This window comes from Osmia lignaria, chromosome 11, assembly GCF_051020975.1.
Source record: "Osmia lignaria lignaria isolate PbOS001 chromosome 11, iyOsmLign1, whole genome shotgun sequence".
Classification (NCBI taxonomy): domain Eukaryota; kingdom Metazoa; phylum Arthropoda; class Insecta; order Hymenoptera; family Megachilidae; genus Osmia; species Osmia lignaria.
Genome location: NC_135042.1, coordinates 5,032,366 through 5,054,542, shown reverse-complemented (window position 1 = coordinate 5,054,542; position 22,177 = coordinate 5,032,366). Strand labels below are relative to the sequence as shown.

Below are 22,177 nucleotides of genomic sequence, written 5' to 3'. Positions count from 1 at the left end.
TTACTTTTTCTTCGCCGATAATAACGCGAACTTTGTATTCCGTTTAGATTCTAACGTGCTAAACACACAATTTATCAGCATAAACGCGTTTATGTGCGTCCTTTGATGGTGACACTGAAAAATCGTGATCGGTCTCAGGTCGAAGGAGAAAGAACGGAAAGTTTTCATATGTAAATTGCTCTTCTATCCTTGAATCGTAAACGAAGGGCAACAAGAATCGTTGTCCTATGCCAGAGCGTGTAGCAGATTTTTCTCAAGAAAGCATGGATTTCTAATGGAACGAGATTATTCACGTAAGTAGACAAAACTGCAATATTTGAGAAAAATTGAAAGTTTGCTGGCAAAAGTATATTTTGTTCATCGCTTAAAAAATGATCATTTCACGTGAAAATACAATCTTTAAACTCAAGGATTGATATAAATAGAGATCTTATCGGAATTCTAATTAGAATATCCTGTGAATCATTTAATGACTAAACCATTTGATATTTCAGGTACCGAGAAAATCAAATAAACCAGGAAAAAAGGTAAAACTATAATAGATTTCTTATTCTATATTTTAAAATAATCGTTGAAATGGAGCACACTATATAGTCTAGCGATTAAAATACTATTACTATGTTATTAAATAATAGTTAAGTGAGGAAAGGAAAAAAGAAAGAGCACGCGATTGTGTAACGACTGTATCGAACGGAATGTAACACTTTCAAAATCGCTATCTTTACCTGATTACATCAACTCATTGAATAACACCGTCTTTCGGAAGAAATTAGGTTCTTCCTGCCTGGACTGGAATCTTTCACCGTGAAATGTATTAATTCGCAACTTGAACATGAAACCTGCTTCATAATGAAGCGTCTGAATTTTTTATAATCAGTTGAAACGATAGCAGTGGACATCAATTACGTTCAGGAAGCTGTATAATTCTCTGCGATCCACGTTGGCTTCTTTCAACCATTCTGTAATCACTTTTTACTTTCTTTATGATAATTATTAACCGAAGAAAAACCGTGCCTATTTCTTATCTTTCTTTTCTTATTTTTTAAGATTTAGAAGAGTCAAGTGACTCTGAGCCATCGATGCTGCCTACAACGGATCATGTTTTGCAGAGTGATTAGATTGTGATTAATATAAAAATCGAACGACATCCATACACGTAATTACAAACTAATTCTACACATTATTCGATTGACGTCATTTGAAGGATATGAGACGACCTTGATCAGTGCGCAAAGTCGCGCACTATTTGCGGATGACGTTGTATTGTTTAAACATTGTTGAACGAACGACTATTGTTCACTTGATAAAATTCAATTCTGATGGCTGAATTATTCAAGTGGACATTTTTAAGAGAAATCACGGAGGAATGGAAGTTTGTACGTTTTTAATCGTTGAGGAAATTGTAAAGTTCAAAGGCTCTGCCTAAAATATACCGTTTTTCAATACGTTCGTCTCGAAGAGAAGACGATGTCCTGGCGTCGTGTTAATGCATTATTCACGACTCCTCAATCATTGTCAAATCGAATGTCATTCATGGGCCTTTTTTGCTTTGTAACGCGTCGTTTCAATGACGTTTTATACTACTTTTTACATCACCTTAACGAATACCCTTCGAATTTTCAATTAATCTTGTAGCTGCATGCTTTTGAAAATTCTGTTCAAAAATCTTGTTTCCATTTTAGATACAATTGAAATCAATTGAGTGTTTTAAATGAAAAGGACCGTGTTAGAAAAACAAAGTAGACTTTAGTCACTTTGTTATTAAAAATATCTTAGTCTTGACGATTTCTTCGGCTATTGACACTGAACAAACCAGCCAGACATTACAGGATATACGTTACTTCATAGTATTTACATTCTGGCGTGCCAATGTTTGCGAGCAAAGAAAGGAAGGTGTTACGGAATAGCTAGCATCATTTAAAAACCTCGTTCGTTTTTGTCTGAACATTTTATTATGCATAATTTTATGTTACACTTGCTGCACAAGGAAAAATTTTTTAAGTAATTATATATATTTCGCGGGTAAAGTAAAAACGAGAAACAATTCCATCTATTGGAACACGCACAAAGCTGCTCCGGATAGCCAGAAATCATGAAAGTAGAAGAGGTATCTAGTTAAACCATGCGATAAGGACGGTTATCAAGGAATTTTATCAGCATAAAATGTTTTAAAAATTTTAATAGTTTCTATTTTTTTAAGTATATTGATTTGTAGTATACATATGTGTGTATATTTGATCCCAAAAGATGGCGCTTATAGAATTTCTTAAATTGCTGAACCTTTCTTTTTGAACCCGGTTGTCCAATGGCAAGTATAGTACATTTAATTGTGAACTACATTTCATATTTTTTTACAGGTATGAATATTGTGGAATGCCCTTAACAATATTTGTGTTTTAAACTATATACTATAAAAGTTTGAAGTATATAGTGTATATAAGAACGCTGTGTGATGTAGTGTAATTTATTGTAATTCGTGAATTGGCTTTGTTTTTGCACATTTTGGGTTATTGTTGTGTAGTACTAAATTATTAAAGAATACACTAAACAGCAGCACGTGTATAGCCTTGTTTTTTAAATTGTATATATTTTATTATATATTTAATTAACATAAGTATTATACTGAATAAGCATTTCTCAAATATAGTGAAGTACTTATACAGAAAATTAAGTTGATACTGTGCTAAACTTTGTGTGAAGAATTCATTACTTGTGGAGAATTTTATTTAATGAAATAGTAGGAAATCTAGCCTTATGGTCTTGTTAAATATGAATGATTTAGATGCGGAAGATTCTTTAACCAAGTTGAACACTCAGCTGAATAGATCTATGGTACTAATGGATACAACAGAGAATGAAGTACGCCAACCAAAAAGTAATAGATCCATAAAAATTAATACGAAGATTAATCCAGCTAAATCTCCCAAAGTTTCTTCAGCATCTAGAAAAAGTATCTTGAAAAAGACTGAAAGGAAAAGTTCTATTGAAACGGTACAAAATGTAGAAAGTAACACATTAAATGGTTCTGATCATAGTAAAATGTCAATGGACACAACAGAAACACCTCCAAGACCACATAATGTAAATAAAATTAATTTTTTTAATTGTATGCTATTATTATATGTAATGTTATTTCATTAATTAATTTTATTTCAGATTGATGAGCTAGTAAAGGAAGAAGATTTAATTGTGGAAAGTACAGATTCTACATTTACCTTGGATGACATATCTGACAGTGAGGACATGTGGATAATGGATATTCCTCGAACAGTGAGTTATATATGTTTAAGTATTTAAACTTTTAGTAAAATGATACAATAAGTATAAGTGTTATATAACTTTTAGATAGATCCAAAGGAATTGAAAAATCAAACATTGGTATTTGGAGAGAAATCAAAATTCAAAATTAGAGAAGAGCGATATTGTGCAGTGAATAATGATGTTAAACACAGTATAACTTGTGTATTTAATACTGACAAAGTAAAATCACGATACAAAACTGGTAATAATTTTTTTTTTTTGGGTTAAAGTATGTGCTCTATAATTCTAACAGATATCTTTATATTTTTGTATGCAGTTAATATAAAACCAGCAGGTGCAATTACCATTAGAAGGAAACTTTCAAGTGTTTCAAAAGTTAAGCCAATGCAGATAGAAAACTGTAGTGTACCATTTCCTAAGAATTTGAAAACCCGACATCCATTGTTTGGTGTCAGTTTTGAAGGTAAAGTTACTAAAGGTGTAATAAAATAACTACAAGAAAGCCAATAATGGAAAAGAATATTATATATTATATATTGCTTGCAAATTAAATACAATTAGGATATTTCATGCTGTACTACTTATAAACATCTATATACAATTATTTTTATTTTTTATAAGAAATTAAATTAATAGTTAAACTAACTAAAGACAGCAATTTTACTGTGATAACAAACATAAACTACAGGAATAGATTTATATTTTATGAAATAAAATACAGTGTTCAATTTTAGGTTAATATTAGTAATTCACAAAAGATTTGGAGTCAATACAAGCTTAAATTGTACAAATTTTACATATGATTGATTTAAATAATTTTAAAGGTACAACATCTATGCTCGATGAGAACGTACCTTATTGTATTCAACGTTAGGAATATTCGTCATCAGTTGTTGGTACTCCTGTAAGATCAGTCACCTACTATTTCCGAGTGCGCGCTAAATACAAAATAGGAGAAATTGTGAATACAAAAATTTGTAATATAACCTTTTATCACTGTAAAAATTTATTTTAAATACTTAACTTTTATGGTATTAAAATACGGATTCATCGGATTAAATAAAAAAGATTGAAAGTATAAATTCTAATGCGCATAATAATGCAATCAAAGTTTTAGTCGATGTGCGTTTCAGAATCCTTTACCTATGGGCCTTTCTTTAAATACCAGTGTATGTAACATCCGTTTCTGCGCAGTCGCGGTGCGCATGCGACCAGGTCTTGAAGACTGTACAAAAATTTCCCAGTAGAGAAAAGAGATTTGTTAGTGGAAAAGTTGTAACGTAAGTAAACAAGAACCAAGAGGTTTGGATCGACGAATGTGCGAATTTAACTCTAGACTCGACGAGAACGGTAGTACGTGACTTTTGAATACCAAGAACTATCGAATAGTTGCTCTGTTGAAACGAAATTAAGGTTAAACGAGCCAGGTATACCCTGTAACCAGTTCAGGGTATTTAGCAACCCCTCTGACGACAAATCATTCAATCCTTTGTGACGTTCGCGGCGAACCATACTATGTTAATCGCGCTGCTGCAACTTGTTTTTATATAAACTGAATATTTGAAAAAAAAAAAAAAAAAAAAACGGAAAAGAACTTGTGTATTGGTCGAGGTTGTACTTGTTTTGCATTCGTGTTAGGATTTCGGTTTCAGAAAGTAGGTGTAAAGAGATACAAGATCGGTGAGAGTCTTTTTCTTTCACGCGCAAGATGAAGACAACGTCCATTGGCTAAAAAGGGATGAAACGAATGATGGCATCGTTGTTCTATCTATCTTCCTTGTGTGTCCATTTCTTTCTCTCTCGCTCTGCTTCTTGGGTATCTGTCTCCTTCTCTCTTTACCATTCCCCCCTCTTTCCCTTCGCCACTCCTTTCGTTACTTCCATTTCTCATTCTCTCGCTTGCCGCTAGCCTTTTCCCCCCTTCAAAATCGTATCGCGAATCGTCGAGACCATCGTTCTTGCGTATGTGAATAGTTTTATTCGAAGCTTCTGGGAATTTACGTGTCATTCCCCACCACGCAATTTTTCACGGATTTTCACGTAGGTTTCTGCTATGGCGTAGTACCTCTCACTCGCTCTCTGACGTTTCTTCGCTTCTCTCGACGCCACCAACAGCTGTTTCGTCCGATCGTCGCCCTCTCGTATAGTTCGTGTCTCGTCATACGAGCGAGAGAGAGAGAGAGAAAGTGAGTGGGAGAGTACAGACAGTGGCCCTACCGCAAGTTTTTCGTCGTCGAACTAAGCCTCGCATATAAACTTGTCATTTTTTACGTCCACCGTAGGGCGTACAATATCATTTTAATTGCTCGAAGTTCGGAGCGTCCTTTGTTCGTTTACCGTTCGTCTGACAGCTCCTGTCAAACGGATCTTCCTTTCCAACTGTTCGTCAAATCTGTCAGCCAAACAGTCACCGTTTCGTATTCTATTTTCTGCAAGAAACAGTCTGCCCTAATTTTTTTTTTTTTCGCACGCGCTATTTCGAAAATAACTCTTTTAACTGTTAAAATGTCAAATATTCTGCGACATACGTTATCTGTAATTGACATGGAAATACTTTAAAACAGCCGCTACCATCCGACCGACACGTCTGACTCATAACATTCTTACTGTACAACAGTTTAACGTCCAGTAAATTTGTTTCAGATTGTGCAAGGATATTAGTGTGTAAGAAGTTACAAGTACAGTCAATTACATAGTATCAAGGCATTGCGAAAACTTTGCACGTAAGTATGTTTCATTCGTGTTAAGATTTTACTCTACTTTTAATACATACCTTTCATATATTCGTTTGTGTACAGGACTATAAATAGAAAAATCTTGGTAACTTACTGTATTGTGTGATATAAAAGATAAAAAACAAAAATGTCAGTATTGAATCAAAGCGGAGAGGATGCAGTGGAGTGTCCTTTGTGTATGGAACCATTGGATGTGAATGATTTGAATTTTTTTCCATGCACTTGTGGCTATCAAATATGTCAGTTTTGTTGGCACAGAATTCGTACCGATGAAAATGGTTTATGCCCTGCTTGTCGGAAGGCCTACTCTGAAAATCCTGCCGATTTCAAACCTCTAAGCGAGGAGGATTTCGCCAGGTACGTAATGTCTGTCGTATACAATAACCATAAGTAAAATGGTTACATGGACCACGGCATGTTCTTTGTTAGGTTAAAAGCAGAAAAGAGATTAAAAGATCAACAGCGTAAGCAGAGGGTTACCGAAAACCGTAAACATCTAGCAAATGTGAGAGTAGTACAAAAAAATCTAGTATTTGTAGTAGGATTACCATTGCGACTTGCGGATGCTGATGTGAGTTTAAACAGAAATAAATTAAGTGAAACATCACACGTTAGCAGTATATAATACCTTCGTATTAACTGTTGGTTAGGTATTAAAGCGGCATGAATATTTTGGAAAATTTGGCAAAATTCACAAAGTTGTAATAAATCAAAGCACTTCCTATGCAGGGTCTCAAGGTCCTAGTGCTTCGGCTTATGTTACCTACCAAGTAAGTACATTTTTTCATTGAAAGAATCATACACATTATTATGTTGATACATAATTTATTTCTTGAAATTTGTCAAATATTAGCGTCCGGAAGATGCATTACGTGCTATAGCGGCTGTGAATAATGTTGTCATGGATGGGCGAACAATTAAAACCTCATTAGGAACAACAAAGTACTGTTCACATTTTATGCGTAATCAGCCTTGTCCAAAACCAGATTGTATGTATTTACATGATCTTGGGGACCAGGAGGCATCGTTTACAAAGGAAGAGATGCATCAAGGCAAACATCAAGAGTACGAGCGTAAACTTGTGCAATCGTTACATGCCTCGCATGCATCTGCGCAACGGTAATTTTCTGTTTATATTTTAAACTAACATACTATGTTTATATCAAAAGAGTATACGACTTGATTATTCCCATATCGTATAGGAAACCAACACCATCACCAGCCGTAACAGGTAGTAGTATTGTTCGAGAAAATGGAACTTCAAATTCTCAAGCCAAAGAAGCTTGGCCGTCGTTGCAAACTGGACAGACAAATAGTAAGTTTTTATTTCATATAGGTTTGACTTTAGAAACATTATAATATGCATAATTGCTTAATTACTTCATATTTACAGGTACACAAACAAATTGTAAAGAATTATCACCACCGTCGCAAACGACATCACAACTAAATAATGTAACAAACGGAAGTGGTACAATAAATCAACAAAATCACGTACCGTCAACTGGTACGACGCAACAGCAGACAAACAATAACAAAGGTGAAAATATGAATTTACGGAGGGGCAAAAGTAATAGTGAAAGTAAAGCACAGGCCGCGCGAAATAAACATAAAAATTGTCAAAATAAAGAAAAACATAGTACACGGACAACTTCTCGATCTGAATCAAGCTCTATTGGTACACAAAATAATGTGCAATCGCAAATGAATGGACAAAAAGATATTAGAAATTATTCTTCCGAAACAAATAGTGACGTATTGCAAAAGTTGGGTAATAAGTGTAAATCAGAACAGCAGCAGCAGTCACCGCCGCAACAACAGCAACAACAGTCGTCGCAACCGCAACAGCAATCCCAGCCGCAACAAAATAATAAAGGATCCAAATTAGTTCAACAGCAGCAGCAGCAGCAGTCTCAAGACCTTAAAGTAAATGGGATAGTGCAAAATGGAGAACGTCGACATTCGGATAGTGAGACAGATCAACAACGTGAAGGTAGTACACCGGCTAGTACAATTTCAAGCTCAGAAGATTCAAATGTGAATAACCAAGTGGAACATTTAGCAGAATCAAGTGAGGAGAACAGTGGTGCTGCTATTTTGGGTGAGTTTCTAATATTCGTGATCATTTCTATATGTATTGATTTCATGCTTCTAAAATAAATATTCAGAATGGTTGAATTCAATATAACATAAATGAAACAAATGTGCAAATAAAATGAGAACAAAGAGAGAAACATTTCTATTACACTTTCTATTATTAAGATTATGTGTTCAAATTTAGAAATAGTAGAACTATTATTGAAATGAATTTTTGTTTGTTTAAGTTTGGAAATTTTAAAGATAAAGCCCAAACTTGTTTTTTTCTTTTTTTTTTATGATGCTAATTTTGAGTTGTACTTTGAAATATATTTTTGTTACATCAGTATGTGAACGTTTCTTATATATATGTTTTTTTATATTTCTGAAATTCAACAGAACTATACTCATATTTAAAATAGCATATAAGAGAGTTTATGATTATTAACTTTAATGGAAACATGATAAGAAAGGCTGTTTATAGTAGTTGCCATATTTAAACCATTTTAATTAGTACTATAAAATGTCATGCAGAGTACTTGTAATTAATCAAAAATCATTCTACATGTGTGCCTACTTCTTATAACACTGTATGTTATATATACTTTAAATATATGAAACAATAATTTTCAAACAATGTGTAATATATTGATAACATGCAAGTGTCTTATGGCTATGTCTTATAACTGTAGAATAGAACATGAATAGTTATAGATATATGCCAAAATAAAGAGAATTCTTTGGAAAAAAATATAGTAACTGTTTTTTGTGTTTTTGTACACACTTGACTTTATCCTACTTGTAAGTTACATCATTTGTGCATATATTAAGTGTCTGGAAAAAATATATATATATTTTTCTTTGTTTCATGATGTTAAAAGTTTATTAAAAAATCTGGTTAATTGATTATATTTTTATAACCTGTATATCTATATTTGTACAGGAAATTTTCCAAGCACATTAATACATTTTGAGATTCATTAATGGTGGCAGAGAGGAAATAGTGTTAGAAGCTGTTTATTCTGGCATTTTATCCTACAAAATGATTTGATCGCGTCTCGTAGTGTAGAGATTTGTGCGTATCGTCTTTAGGTTCCTCTCCAGCTAGCACAAATTCATCACAAGGTGCCAATCAACAGCCACCACCTGGACTGCATAATGGGTCTCAAATGCAACTCAATCATCGGTCGATCTTTCAAACGGATAATAATAGCTTCTTCAGTTCAAACAATTTCCAGAAAATCTCTACTACCATAGTACCACCTACTTCCTTAACAGGCATGTACATACAGTTCTTTATAATATTGCAATTTCTACAAATGAATATATTTAACAATTTATAGACATATTTTATAGATCTAAAATATGAAACGTTGTAAAATTAATTTTTTCTTTTTAAATATGCAGCAAATCCAAATTTGAAGTGGACAAGCACGGGGTTAACTTCAATTCCAGACTCATTGCCATCGGTTCAGTCAAGCGAAGATTGGCAAGCAGCTTTTGGTTTTCAACCCGAATCTTCACGAACAAATCACGTTGTACAAAAGTCCAGTCCTTCAAGTTCACCAGGAGTGACATTCAATTCTGACGGTTTTGTGGATGAAGAAGTTTATACTAATTTACAGTATACTACATTATCAGAATCCTCTGCTACTTTTACATCAAGTTTGCTTGTTAACTCACCAGCATCAAAATTTATGGCAGACTTTCAACAAAATTCATTACAACAAAGGCTTGCCTTACAAGTAAGCAGTTTATATAATCAGTTAGATAAAATTAATTGTGATTAATAATAATAATTATAACTTCTTAAGGCACAACAAAATCAAGAGAACTGTGATTATATAAAGCAAAATGGTCATGCTACCCTGGAGGAAGTTAGAAATCACAAAGAATCTGGGTCGGATATAAAAGCTGACGATGACTTAGGTTTCGATCCTTTCCACGAAACACAGAAAGCACTGGCTGAACTTATGGAAAACGAAATGCAACTTCAACAACAAAGGTTATTTCAACAACAGCAGCAACAACAAAGAGAACGGGAAGAGCAAAATAGGGTACAGCATCAACAGAATATTGCAAACCTTGGTCAACAACATTTTCCACCAGTAATTGACATTTTATTCTAGAATAATATATAAAATTCTTAATTATTAATTGCTTTTCATTTGAATATGATTATTTATTCAGGTTGCCCATATAGCACATTTACAACAACAGGCTCAGCAACTGCAAAACCTCCAAGTTCTTCAACAATCGCATCCTCTGCTGTCTCGTCTTCCACAAAATTTATTACAAAGTGGTACGCAAAGTCCTGCTCAGAGTACTGTGACTGCTGCAAATTTGGGACAACGTAGTCGCCTTCCGCCACCAGGTTTCCCTGGTTCTACACCAAATCACATGAATTCTTTTGGTCTTGGTATACCGCGACCAGCTCCCACGAACAATGCTCTTTCGGGTTAGTATCTTCGCAATTTTATCAACAATTAACGATAATTGTAAACGTATTTACTGCGTTAATACAAAACATTTTGTAATTATTTAAAAAAAAGAAAAAAAAACGTATACAATTATGTTTTTTGTTTTGAAAATGTTTTATTAAACAATGAAACAATAAAGGTACAATTTTTCTTTAAATTGGGAATAATAAGTTGTGGCGAGCAATAGTGTTATCCAAGTTTAAAAGTGAATTCTTGTGACTTTACAAAAAATTAATAGAATATTATACATGAGTTATTCGTCTAGTGTGCTGTTTACAGGAGCACAGCCACCACAGCAAAATGCCTATCTTCCAAATGGAAATCCTCTGTTGAATACGCAAGGTAATTTTCAGTGAAAATAATGATAATATTTTATAGTTCTTAACACTGTGCATATATTCATTTTTAATACAGGTATTAGTAAATGCGCGGGCGATGCAGTTTATACGCTTAAGGATTGGTGTGATATTAATAATCAACAACAACAACAACAATTTCATCATCAAGCATTGCATCAAAAAGGAGGATGGAACAATTTTGGACCTATTGCAGACTGGACTTCGATTGATCCAGCTATTGTGAGTTCTAGGCCTCTTCCATTCCAGACTACTAGTACATGGCAATTTCCACATGTTCATCCTACACATACTGTATCACACAATGCGCAACAGGTACTGAAAGTCCCTCCCTTAGATAAAAATTTTTTTAATCAAATTCGTGATCAAATTTATTCAACGAATGCTACGTTTATCTTCTATTTTATACAGGAACAGAATGGACCGACTCAACATTGGGCAATGCAACCACCTCCAGGTTTTGCTGCGCCAGCGACTACAGGACAATTGAGTAATCAACAACCAAGCACAACTGCACAGCCGCACACCAAACTTATCTCTGCAGGATCGGAAATTGAAAGTAAGTTCATCAACTTATAGATAAAAGTTTTTTTTTTTTTTTTTTTTAACATATTAACCACATATATTGAACGCCCACATTACAGATCTATAAATAAATATGAATACGTGAAGTGTACAAGTGGCATCCATATGAGACAAGATGAAAGTCAACAATGATATAAAACCCGACAGTCTGTTACGTACGTTTTCCTGACCCGTGTCTATACCATTCAATTTATTTTATTCTGATACTTTATTCTATTCTCACTGGATGAGTATTTGTCATTGAATATGTATTGAAAGATATACAATTTAATGGAAAGGAATATAATTTAATGAATACTTTCGAAATATATGCGACGAATATACTCCTATATACGTTCTCGATAATATTCTTATATATAATCTATAGTAAAATTCGAACTATTTACAAGTCTGGCAATGTTACTACGATTGAGTTTGCGTAGGTTGAAAGATAAAAAGGTATTAAATTGAAGGTGACGACTTTGATTTAATAATTAACACGTTAAATAAGATACTTATGATGATAATTATAACAAATTTTTGTGTATATATTATCCAAATTCAAGTAAACATATGCAAGCGAACAAGAGAAATGCTTTATTTGTGTAAATAACATTTTCAGAAAAACATATATCACGAGTAAAAAAGTGCATAAAAATTCATCGACATTTTTTTTTCCATATTAATAAATTTTTACTTTTAAATTTTAAATAGGGGGTTGTGTTCTAAGAAGACGAAAATTATTAACATATCTATTTCTTTAAAATATGGTCTCATATTACACTTATACTTTTAAGTATTCACATCCTGACAACATTAGAGGATATTTTTTTTAACAGATCATCTAATTGTCTACTCCTAGACAAAAGATTTCTGTTATATATGTATGATAAACATGTATTATTATTGTGAAAATGCGCGGATGGCGACATACTAATAAAAAAAAATCTTTTTCCTCCAAATTAAACCATAATTATCATCTTAAAATTCATGCTCATTCAAAATTTTCCGACTTTTTAATCTTCAAACGGATTGAATTCGGAACACCCTTTATTACATAAATATTTTACAGACATTCATGGTCATTTTAATTTTAAACCATAAGAAAACTTATCAATCATTTTTTAAAATAATATGCAGTATGAAAAACAGTTTAGAATTTATAGGGAAAGAAAGCAGTACAGTGGCGCTTTAAAATGTTGAAGTATAAGAGGAGAATCTTATACTTCAATTATTTATTTATTTATTAATTAGATCTATATCCTTGTGCCAGACAAACGTATGATTTATAGCTTATACTTCGTCGCATTTATAATTAAAACAGTGACTAATGGTATCATGAATTCACATCTTATAAAAATTGATATACCAATCAGACATACATAGGATTCAGGAAACTACGAGCAACTGTCGAGATGATAAACATAAATAGTGTATCGGAATCTCGAACATATACAAAATAAATACCGATGTGTAACAAACTATGTCTGAATGATAGTACTATAATACGAAGCGTTATCGTCGAATGGTTAACATTTTATAGCAGATTGTTAAACGTATCTGCTATTTGAACGCGGCTGAACAACCATGATACATACACAAGAGAATGATTGAGATAATGAAGATATAATTATAATAAATTTAATTGAGTTAAGGTAACCGAGAAATATACGACATGCGCAAGAAATGAACGAAGAAACACGTTTTAATTCACTAGATCCTTTCGTTTCCCCCCAGTTTAATTAAATTTCGCTCTGAAATAAAAATATTTCCATGAATATCAATTTGAAAATAACTACTCATTTCACGTTAAATTCACATTTATTAAATTCTGATGTACAAATAACAAAATATCATATTCCATTAACATGTATTATATGTTTGTTTATAACTTGTATATAGTTATTGAAGATCAGTACAATGATAAATAATACAACGTTAAACATATTTTGCAATACGCACGCATTCCTTGAGTAATGATGTAAAAACAAGATTTACATACATATTACACACAGGTAAGGAAAACTGATATCACTTCAACTTTCCGTTAGGTTTTATTTTTATCTCATTGTTTCAAGTGAAAACATTATACTGTAAAAAACGTTTTTAATTACTACACAACGAATCCTAATATGAAATACTCCATATGCAAGATATATTAACAAATTCTTATGTTAGTATCCCAATGTTATGTTGGATGTACGGTATCGAGCAAAGTAGACTTTTCTAGAGAAAATGATTTTATAGGGAAAGCAGAAGTTTTCAAAGCCGGGGAAGCTTACGGGGGAAGGGGGTAGACCTGGGCATTGACATTTTCCCTGGAGAAGTCTATCATGTTCGGTACTGTATGTACATGTTTCATGATGACTAGTTATACAAAAGTTTAAATTAAGGATTATATGTTATTTAAACGCTCATCGAAACATACGTAAGCAGAATAAATCATTTTGCAAAAACAATTTATATTCTTCCTTTAAATGTTCACTGATCTCTTCAAACGGTACTTTTCTAAGTTTATATAAATAAGAAATAATTCCTTCAAAATAAAATTCTGCGTATGTACAAATTTTAAAAATTATTATCTGTACCTCAGTCAATTGGAAGTTCATGATAAATAATTGCCTTAATGTTATGTGGTCTCTTTTTTTATATTAAAGAAATTAATATTATTGCTACTAAAAGCTCAAGGAAATTAAGTAGCATAAATACAGGCAGCGATATAACGCCAACACACTATTGGAAATATGCACCAGGTTTGTTAAACTAATCTTCAGATTTCTCGTTCAGTTTAATGTACTGATTAAATTATTTGCTCACTTGTCTTTGTTTTTCAAACTCTTACGTATCAAGCCCCAAAATGATCGGGGTTTTAAATCATTGCGAACTGCCGTGAACTTCCATCCCATATGAGCACCACAGTTTTCACACATAGCTACTGTCCAAGCATACCTGTTATTAAATATTCACTTATATAACATAGAAAACAAAGTGTATAAATAGAAAAAAAATATGATTATTACCCTGGGAACCATGTATATTCTATTGAAGGCGGATTGCGACTTAATGTAAGACCCTGCGCGTGATATAATGTTACTGTTTCATGTATGATTCCAGCAGGATTACAATAAGTACCCTGTGGACCTTCTTTACTCATTGGAAACATTTTTGACTGCCTTCCAATAAAAGAATCACAATCGCAGCAAACAAATATTTTATCCTGCAAAATAAAAACAAGGTCCATTAATTATAAAATCAAGACGTATTGTAACAATCTATTGATTTTACATACATCTTCCAAATATTTGATCTCCCTTTGTAGTCTCGAAATTGCACAATCATAATTCAATAAAACAATTCTTTCATTATCGTCTAGTAACAAATTTTGGGCTACCCAAAATGATAGATCTGTTGGTTCTTCTGGTATACTGCTTCCTCCTTCAATGTTTGAAATAATTTTTAATCAGAAAATTCACAATATTACATATTATGTATCAATTACACTTACTGCTTTCAATAAACTGTAAATGCTGTCGTATTTTTAAAGAAAGTCTTAAAGGATCGTATTGCCGGTATACCCAAGCAGGCCAAGGAGTAACAGTAGCATCTAAATTTTCTATTTTTTCTTGCTTCTTAAAATCTTCTTCAGTTCTTGGACGTATTCGTAAATGATCTAACGAAGCTAAACGTTCGTCCCAAAATGGTGGTCCAAGTATTATTTCTGGTAGAATTTTTACATTGGCTGATATTTTATCATACCCCTATGTAATTAAACGATACGGCTGTTAAGTCCAGCAATGATAATATAAATACAGGGTTGTTTGATAACAGATCTCTAACAAACAAACCTGTATTATAACTCTCAGAATCTTGAACCTCTGCCTGCCTTTGGCTTTCAAACGAAAGCCTTGTTCAGGATCCTCATACACACATTCATAAATTTCTGCAGTTGTACCTATTGGTACCATTTTATCATATCCCAAACATACAACACCCAAGGTCCTGTTATTTCTGATGCAAGCAGTTAACATGTCAATAGTCTGTGGATCAAACACTGTCATTGGTAGTGTTTGTCCAGGAAATAACATAACAGACTGTTTGACTAACAATGGCAAGTTCATATAAATTCCATCATCTAATATTGTCCTTCCTCTCAGTTCTTCCAAGTTATGTCCTAAATACTGGTGATACATTTATATATTATTAAAAAAACCACTAATTAAATATGTATTTGAATAATTAGATATCTATTGCAAACTCACAGAATGTGTTGCTGGTAATGTCAAATCAAATGTGCTTTCAGATACAGCTGTTTCATCAACATTTTCTTCAGGCATGTCTTCTTCAACATTGCCCTGTCTGTTGTCTAGATATTTTAGTAAAACAGAAAGTTGTTGAATTACGTTTATTTTTGTTTGATAAACAAAATATATACATATAGGAAACATGATATGTAATATGATAAGGACATAAAAATATTAATTTATTACAGATACATGTAAGATATAAAAGGATATCAAAATATCGAGAACACAAGTAACGTTTTATAAACTGTTGACAATTAAAAGTTTCCGTATTTTGGAGCAATATGTGAAGGATTAAATACATAACCTGTATGTTTTTAAACGTAATTTAATAAGCTGAAATATAAAGGATAAATATTTATACCTAATTCACTGAATGCTTCATCTTCTTCTACGTTGGCATCCATTGCCATTCACGTATTTGTAAAGGTTTTACAAATCTTGACAAATTGTAAACAATCAGTATTTTTCCTCTTCCAAACGTCAACGCGATAAGTTATAAGCTCTCTTCCATTATTCACGTAGCGAATGCACCAGAATGCACTCATTGGTTTACGTTTACATGAATGAATATGGTTATTGAAATTTTGTGCTAACTTCTCACGTTTTAAGTAAAACGCACTTATTCAATCCCTTTTCTGTTATCAATTATCAAGGTGATAGAGTAAGTATTCTTTAATGATTAAAAAATGTATCATCAAGCTTATTTTACATGAAAAATGCAATGTTTCAGGTAAAATTTTAAACACTACCCTTATATTTCAAATTGTTTTGGAAGGAAATCAGAAAAATCATGAAAAAGAAGGGAAAGAACCCAGAAAGTTGAGGTAAAGATGAGGGTAAGTTTATTTAAAATACATAAGTTATAAAAAGTATATATAACAATGAAAAATTGAAAGGTATAAACATCTAAAAAATATATGAAAATATTGCATAATATTTGAAATAAATTATTGAATAAGTAATTAAATATTAGTTACACTTTGTACTGTTTCCCAAAACTATTTCTTTCAATTGATTTGTTGTGTTATCCATGGAATATAATTATAGACATTTACATATACACCAGGAACATTACTGGTTGCACAACCAATACCCCATGCTACCATTCCAACAACTTGCCACTGATCATTGCCAGATTGACATACCAATGGTGAACCACCATCACCCTAAAAGAAACACACGGTACGAATGTATTACAACTGTAATGAAATGAAATGTAAATAATTTTAGACACTTACTGTGCATGCATCTTTTCCAGTTTCCCCTCCTGCACATAAGAAGCTATTTTGGTTAAGATCAAAAGATTGTCCAAGCCTGGTTCTTTTAAGCTCAGCTTCGCAAGTTGTTTGACCAACAATGGATACATCTACTTCCTTCATTATACTCTGGTATCTGCCATTTGCACCGAATGCATCTTTTCCCCAGCCTGATACCCAGCACCTGGATTAAAAATTGCATGTATGTAAAAAAAGTCATGAAGAGGTATTAAAATTTCAAATTTTTATGTATACCTTGTATTAGTTGCAGGTATTGCTCTAGGCAAGCAAGCAGTATTGATATTAGGACTAGTTGAGATAGGGACAGTACCACTTAAGGTTATTACTGCTACATCATTTTGAAGATTAACAGAATTGAACTGTGGATGTATTGATACTCTCTGGACTGAATATTCTTTATATGGATAAGGCTCGTTAGTCGATTGTACATCCCAGTCTCCTAATCTTACTTTGAGACCACCATTTCTGTTAGACAGTAATATTTACATAAAATATTAAGGTAAAGAAATTTATTTAAATACAAAACCAGTTTACTTACGTGTAGGGGGCTACTTTGTGAGCAACAGTGAGCACATGGTTTGGAGTAATAAGCACCCCAGAGCCTGCATAAGAGCTGCTCGAAGTTAAAAGTACAGCTTGCCAAGGATATGCTCCATAACTAGCTTGGCCTTGGGGATGCGAAGTTGCGGCGATTTTTCTAATACCACAGGAGTCAGCCAAGTTTCCAGACATTGAACAACAGTATACTTCTCCAGCAGAGCAATCAGAACCCTTGAAGAAATGAAAATGAAATAATATATTCAAAAAAGAAATTCGATTAAAACGAAAGAATGTACTAAATTAACTATTTTGTACGTACTGGGTTAACTATACGAATGTCGATGTCAGTGGTCGATGTATAGGGACACGTACCCGTTGGAACACAACAACAACCGTTTTCACCTTAAAGTTAGGTATTTGTTAAATAATTTGAAAAAATTCTTCAGTGAATCATTTCAATCTTAAACGCTTTACATACCCGCCTTCATAGCGTTTGTAGGACTATCAAAGGTAACCGTGTCTTGCGCCAGGACATAATACCGCAGAATGCAAGCCACAAACAACAGGAACGAGCTGGTACCAAACATTATGGAACAGCTATCTGTTTTCTAAGTTATTCTGAGCTGTGCAAAATCAAAGAACAATAAGACTAGAGTAGCAGGTGGTCATTGATTTATATAGAAAAAGCGGTAACTTTTAGAGGAGCATATTAACTCGTACATCCTTTCGGAACGAAAATAATACACGCGGCCTTTCACAGGTGGAAGAGCAGTAATTCTTGTCGCGGCAATGAAACGGTGTAAAATAAATCGGCCAAACAATTTGTCGTAAATTACTTCCGATCATGATTGTGCCTTCATTTACGTGTGGAACGATGTCGCAATGTTGTTGGATTTTCACAATAAAATGCTTAGAAGTGGAACGAAATGGAAGGTCAGACGCGCGTTAAAACGAAGAAGGTCAATAAATATGACTTCTCGGTAGTTGCGTTATGCATCATAATTACGCTGGTTTTTCCTTTTCGTTAATTGTAAATTTCTGTTACATACAGCGCTATAAATACATAAATAAGGGTTCTGGTTGAGAAGTCGCATTCTCACTTTGAGCTTTGCACATGTGAGAGCCTGCTTCAAGCATTTTAATAAAACTATTCCTATTATTCTCTTTGAAATATAAAATTCTGCTTTATTCGTGGAACACCTGGTTAACTAGATCACTGGAAGCGATCTAAAAACCATAAAACAAAGAAACTCTATTGAAATTGTGCAAGACGAAATAAAAATTTAAGTACTAAGCTTAAGAACCTAAAGGACTGAAAAATATTAATGTATAAATAGTAGAGAGAAATTTGTATGAATTATTAGTGACACAAATAGTAAATCTGTATCATTCGCTTTATTTATACATCAAGTTGCTACATTTCTTCGATTCGAAAGTAGTATTCTCGCAATCTGTTTGTATCGACTTTTTTCTCTCTTTCTTTTTTTATCTTTTTTTCGTTTTTCTCCCCGAAAGCGTGGAACACTTAAAATGTTATTGCTCGCACAGTCGTCAATCCAGCGAGACACTAAGCACATCTGAACTAATACAAGTACGTAAATACACGAAGATTGCTCGAAAGTTGTCTGACATCGCGTGGAACTAAAAACTTAAATTTCGAAAAATTCATCGTGAGAATCGCCTCTGGTATCAGTCAATGAGTGGTATCGTGTCCAGAGGGACAATTGCAATTCATTTGTAAATTTGTAGAAACTATCTAATGTGTTCGCGGTAATGAAATGGTGCAAAAAGTACAAAAAATATTTGCAATATTTATATTTTTCGTAACGGAATTTGTTCGAAGCACACTTTTTGCACCATCTGATCGTTTCGTTACGCCTACGAAAAACGCAGTAAAAAAAAAACTGCCTTTTATTTTTTCTGCTTTTGAAACAGAAATTCGTGTTTCGTGAGACAAGACCAAGACCAGATAAGATCATGACTTAAACTTTAAACGTATTTAAAAAGTCATATAAAATCAGAATTAATAGCTTCCTAACTAAGTTGGTACTTGACGGACAGTGCCTAAGAGGTAGTATCAATTTTTTCTCCTTGTATTTGCACTGATTATTGTACAATCAGTTTTTCCGACCTCCGCGTCTCTTCATAGAAGATGTACATTGAGGACAGTACCACTTGCCTTTTGGCGGTGCAGTGATACCCACACATGGATAGTGAAACCATTCGAAAGGACACTGTAGGAAAAAAAAATTAAACGAAACGAATTATTTGATAAAATCAGATATTTTTGTTTCGCACGTAAGGAGACGCAACGAGCGATAAAAGTGCGGCTTACATCTGAATTGTCACAGGCAACCATATCTCCATAAGATACTTGATTACATATACAATATCTTGGTTCGTTTGGATCATACGTCCAATCTGGATTATCCGAATCCACTACTTGTGTATTTGTAGTTATAACTGGAGGTGATACTGGTTGCTGAACGGCGGCAGCAACTACGCTTGAACTTGGAACAGCAGTTGTTACTTTTCTAAAATACATAATAATATTCATTCAAAAGAAAGATTTCAGTAAATTATGTATTATTCCTTGGTAGAAGAGACATACTTTTTATGCTTCTTTGTTGTTTCTTGTATAGCTGCAATAGCGGTTTGAGCAGCACCAGCCAGTTCTCTACTAAACTCAGCCGCGTGTACACCGCCAGTATTGATGGCCTCGTAACTAGCTTTTAAACTGGCAGTACGTCTGCCATGCTGCATCTGTTGTGTTGCAGCGATAGCTTGCGAAGCTGCAGCTGCTATGGCATTTCCACCAGCTCCTATATGACCAAGATTATAGCTTACAGAACCAACAGAATTCGCGATTGCAGTAGGAGTGGATGGCACGCTAGTAGCGGCGATAATTGGTCCTGAATTTGCGGAAGCTGGTCGCGATTCAGGAAGACTTGGAGATATTTTTTCTATAGCTAAGCGTTTTTCTATCGAAGTAGATGATGCATTTGAATCTCTTCTTTTCTCTGCCCGAGCTGTAAAATAGATGGTGTAATTATCAAATATTTTCTATATTCAATTATGTATGATTTATAACAGTTAAGAATGAAATAATATACTTACAATGACTGTGATTGTCTCGTGACCTACTGGATGATGTAAAGCTATACCGATTTTCTTTCTGACTACTATTTGTTGGTGGTTGATCTAACTCTAGTGACCTCTTTTCCAATATTTCTGTAATACCTTTATTATCTGCTTCTAATTCCATTTTAAATTTGTGCAATTCCTGATCTAATCTCCTCAAATATCTATCTACTAAGTCGTACATCTGATTGGCTAAGTGCACCTTTTCATCTGCATCCTCCAAAGTTTTGTAATACTCTCTTCTAATGGCTTCATACTCTGCCTCTTTTTCGCTAGGTTTCATTTTCTTTGCATTTGAAAAAAATGTTTTTACTTTTTTTTCTAAACTGTCCATTGAATCTGCAATGATTGGAGCATTTTATTAGCATGATCCCAAAATAATTAAAAATATATTGCACACATATATTCCAGGTTTTATATTGCACAAGGCTGCACATACTCTGTACACCTAAGTCCATTTCTCTCATTTCTGTGAATCGGTCTCTTAATTCTTGTGGTAGATGCTCAATCACTGAAACCGTAGAAGAAGAAGGTCAACATAACCCAACAAAATGAATAAAAGTGATCAATTATTCGATAATAAGTAGTGTTCATCCAATTAGTAGTCATTACAACATTCATATACTAATCATAATAGATATTACAAGTTACAATTTAACTCCAAAATATATTGGTAAAAGCAGAGAAACTATTGACCATTTAAAAAACATATAACTAACCTAAAATTTACATTGAACTGCATGACAAGTAATTGCTTATGTTATATTGTACTTAATATTACAGAAAAATACAAAGCGGCATTTAAAGTATTACGTAGGATAATGTAATATCTACTACGACATTCATTTTTTGAAAAGTTTTGGATGTTTGTATCGGAGAGTATATTCGGGAAGGTTAGTAACTTTCTTGAGAAGCTGGGTAAGCAGACCATGCCTCGTTTTTACGTACTTTCGACATAATCTTCCAAGTAAAGCATCCTTTCGTGCTGACGTATCGTTGCCTGGTACTTAATTTACAATTATTTACAATTTACTAAAGGGGAGTGCTTGCCGCCGTGGCAAAATTAACGAAAATTGTAGCACTCGATCGGAAGCGTGTTTACGGCGGCCAAATCCCTTGTTGTACCCACATTTTCACGCTACTTCTGTAAATGATGCGAATCTATAAATGATCTGTACAAAGTATCGTAAGAAAAATGTCATTTTCGCGAAAATTCGTGGCTCAGTAATCTATGCATTTGTGGTAACGTTATTTATTTCGGAATTATTAGTGGCCAGATATCTATTGCTTGGAATCCGCCATCTTAACCTAATGTTCAGGGGTGCCTACATAAATGTGGTGCCCCAAAGAAACTATTTTAAAAAATAATAGAAAACTATTATCTTATTTTAAACTACTTTGTTCATTTAATTTAATATCATTAACTCTGAACAATACATGTGC

At 33.3% G+C, this 22,177-nt stretch overlaps 5 protein-coding genes and 1 long non-coding RNA gene across 24 annotated transcripts; 3 read left to right on the top strand and 3 right to left on the bottom strand.

Moving 5' to 3' along the window:
- The first annotated feature begins 2,301 nt into the window (after nucleotides 1-2,301).
- On the top strand, nucleotides 2,302-3,956 carry LOC117603895 (uncharacterized). Its single transcript, XM_034323468.2, has 5 exons — nucleotides 2,302-2,357; nucleotides 2,783-3,081; nucleotides 3,157-3,270; nucleotides 3,346-3,502; nucleotides 3,578-3,956. Exons 1-5 carry the CDS (start codon nucleotides 2,306-2,308, stop codon nucleotides 3,751-3,753), a joined length of 798 nt encoding a protein of 265 aa, XP_034179359.2. The 5' UTR covers nucleotides 2,302-2,305; the 3' UTR covers nucleotides 3,754-3,956.
- A 462-nt stretch (nucleotides 3,957-4,418) lies between these two features.
- Cnot4 (CCR4-NOT transcription complex subunit 4) lies at nucleotides 4,419-12,149 on the top strand. 13 transcript variants are annotated; one of them, XM_034323445.2, is made up of 16 exons: nucleotides 4,420-4,541; nucleotides 5,905-5,984; nucleotides 6,060-6,353; nucleotides 6,426-6,567; nucleotides 6,647-6,766; nucleotides 6,850-7,115; nucleotides 7,199-7,311; nucleotides 7,390-8,097; nucleotides 9,165-9,350; nucleotides 9,480-9,817; nucleotides 9,887-10,180; nucleotides 10,263-10,374; nucleotides 10,832-10,894; nucleotides 10,967-11,223; nucleotides 11,320-11,467; nucleotides 11,553-12,149. In XM_034323445.2, exons 3-16 carry the CDS (start codon nucleotides 6,124-6,126, stop codon nucleotides 11,558-11,560), a joined length of 2,985 nt encoding a protein of 994 aa, XP_034179336.2. In that variant the 5' UTR covers nucleotides 4,420-4,541; nucleotides 5,905-5,984; nucleotides 6,060-6,123; the 3' UTR covers nucleotides 11,561-12,149. The 13 variants fall into 13 exon arrangements, with proteins under 13 accessions (XP_034179338.2, XP_034179337.2, XP_034179336.2 ...); XM_034323443.2 differs by having other exon boundaries at nucleotides 10,263-10,446; XM_034323438.2 differs by having other exon boundaries at nucleotides 10,263-10,530.
- A 1,591-nt stretch (nucleotides 12,150-13,740) lies between these two features.
- Nucleotides 13,741-16,280, bottom strand: ohgt (E3 ubiquitin ligase component cereblon). Its single transcript, XM_034323460.2, has 7 exons — nucleotides 16,138-16,280; nucleotides 15,732-15,835; nucleotides 15,318-15,650; nucleotides 14,978-15,230; nucleotides 14,762-14,907; nucleotides 14,493-14,689; nucleotides 13,741-14,421 (listed from the first exon to the last, which is right to left on the bottom strand). Exons 1-7 carry the CDS (start codon nucleotides 16,184-16,186, stop codon nucleotides 14,286-14,288), a joined length of 1,218 nt encoding a protein of 405 aa, XP_034179351.1. The 5' UTR covers nucleotides 16,187-16,280; the 3' UTR covers nucleotides 13,741-14,285.
- A 20-nt stretch (nucleotides 16,281-16,300) lies between these two features.
- Nucleotides 16,301-18,778, top strand: LOC117603901 (uncharacterized). 7 transcript variants are annotated; one of them, XR_013062987.1, is made up of 8 exons: nucleotides 16,301-16,437; nucleotides 16,507-16,612; nucleotides 16,843-16,958; nucleotides 17,035-17,234; nucleotides 17,298-17,528; nucleotides 17,598-18,006; nucleotides 18,084-18,526; nucleotides 18,645-18,778. It is a non-coding gene; the product is annotated as an uncharacterized LOC117603901 (long non-coding RNA). The 7 variants fall into 7 exon arrangements; XR_013062986.1 differs by having other exon boundaries at nucleotides 18,084-18,552; nucleotides 18,645-18,761; XR_004581316.2 differs by lacking the exon at nucleotides 18,645-18,778 and having other exon boundaries at nucleotides 18,084-18,282; nucleotides 18,354-18,482.
- LOC143305814 (inactive CLIP domain-containing serine protease A3) lies at nucleotides 16,616-18,212 on the bottom strand. Its single transcript, XM_076690882.1, has 6 exons — nucleotides 18,072-18,212; nucleotides 17,913-17,995; nucleotides 17,592-17,824; nucleotides 17,288-17,518; nucleotides 17,015-17,216; nucleotides 16,616-16,942 (listed from the first exon to the last, which is right to left on the bottom strand). The coding sequence occupies exons 1-6, from the start codon at nucleotides 18,178-18,180 to the stop codon at nucleotides 16,784-16,786; spliced, it is 1,017 nt and encodes a 338-aa protein (XP_076546997.1). The 5' UTR covers nucleotides 18,181-18,212; the 3' UTR covers nucleotides 16,616-16,783.
- Nucleotides 18,779-18,975: 197 nt separating the features above from the next.
- Ing3 (inhibitor of growth family, member 3) lies at nucleotides 18,976-22,077 on the bottom strand. The gene is made up of 6 exons (XM_034323461.2): nucleotides 21,683-22,077; nucleotides 21,174-21,245; nucleotides 20,711-21,073; nucleotides 20,205-20,622; nucleotides 19,929-20,127; nucleotides 18,976-19,827 (listed from the first exon to the last, which is right to left on the bottom strand). Exons 1-6 carry the CDS (start codon nucleotides 21,708-21,710, stop codon nucleotides 19,711-19,713), a joined length of 1,197 nt encoding a protein of 398 aa, XP_034179352.1. The 5' UTR covers nucleotides 21,711-22,077; the 3' UTR covers nucleotides 18,976-19,710.
- Nucleotides 22,078-22,177: the final 100 nt, after the last annotated feature.

Bases quoted from the DNA above. Each gene is read 5' to 3' on its own strand.
- LOC117603895 (XM_034323468.2), top strand. From the start codon at position 2,306: ATGGCAAGTATAGTACATTTAATTGTGAACTACATTTCATATTTTTTT. The intron at 3,082-3,156 runs GTAAATAAAATT...ATTTTATTTCAG, and splicing joins CACCTCCAAGACCACATAAT to ATTGATGAGCTAGTAAAGGA. The intron at 3,271-3,345 runs GTGAGTTATATA...TATAACTTTTAG, and splicing joins TAATGGATATTCCTCGAACA to ATAGATCCAAAGGAATTGAA.
- Cnot4 (XM_034323438.2), top strand. From the start codon at position 6,124: ATGTCAGTATTGAATCAAAGCGGAGAGGATGCAGTGGAGTGTCCTTTG. The intron at 6,767-6,849 runs GTAAGTACATTT...GTCAAATATTAG, and splicing joins CGGCTTATGTTACCTACCAA to CGTCCGGAAGATGCATTACG. The intron at 9,818-9,886 runs GTAAGCAGTTTA...TAACTTCTTAAG, and splicing joins AACAAAGGCTTGCCTTACAA to GCACAACAAAATCAAGAGAA.
- ohgt (XM_034323460.2), bottom strand. From the start codon at position 16,186: ATGGCAATGGATGCCAACGTAGAAGAAGATGAAGCATTCAGTGAATTA. The intron at 14,908-14,977 runs GTAAGTGTAATT...CAAACATTGAAG, and splicing joins TTTACAGTTTATTGAAAGCA to GAGGAAGCAGTATACCAGAA. The intron at 14,690-14,761 runs GTATGTAAAATC...TTTATTTTGCAG, and splicing joins AGATCAAATATTTGGAAGAT to GATAAAATATTTGTTTGCTG.
- LOC143305814 (XM_076690882.1), bottom strand. From the start codon at position 18,180: ATGTTTGGTACCAGCTCGTTCCTGTTGTTTGTGGCTTGCATTCTGCGG. The intron at 17,996-18,071 runs GTATGTAAAGCG...CCTAACTTTAAG, and splicing joins TACAAACGCTATGAAGGCGG to GTGAAAACGGTTGTTGTTGT. The intron at 16,943-17,014 runs GTAAGTGTCTAA...TGTTTCTTTTAG, and splicing joins CTGGAAAAGATGCATGCACA to GGTGATGGTGGTTCACCATT.
- Ing3 (XM_034323461.2), bottom strand. From the start codon at position 21,710: ATGCTTTACTTGGAAGATTATGTCGAAA. The intron at 21,074-21,173 runs GTATGTGCAGCC...CAATCATTGCAG, and splicing joins AATGGACTTAGGTGTACAGA to ATTCAATGGACAGTTTAGAA. The intron at 20,128-20,204 runs GTATGTCTCTTC...TATGTATTTTAG, and splicing joins ACAACAAAGAAGCATAAAAA to AAAAGTAACAACTGCTGTTC.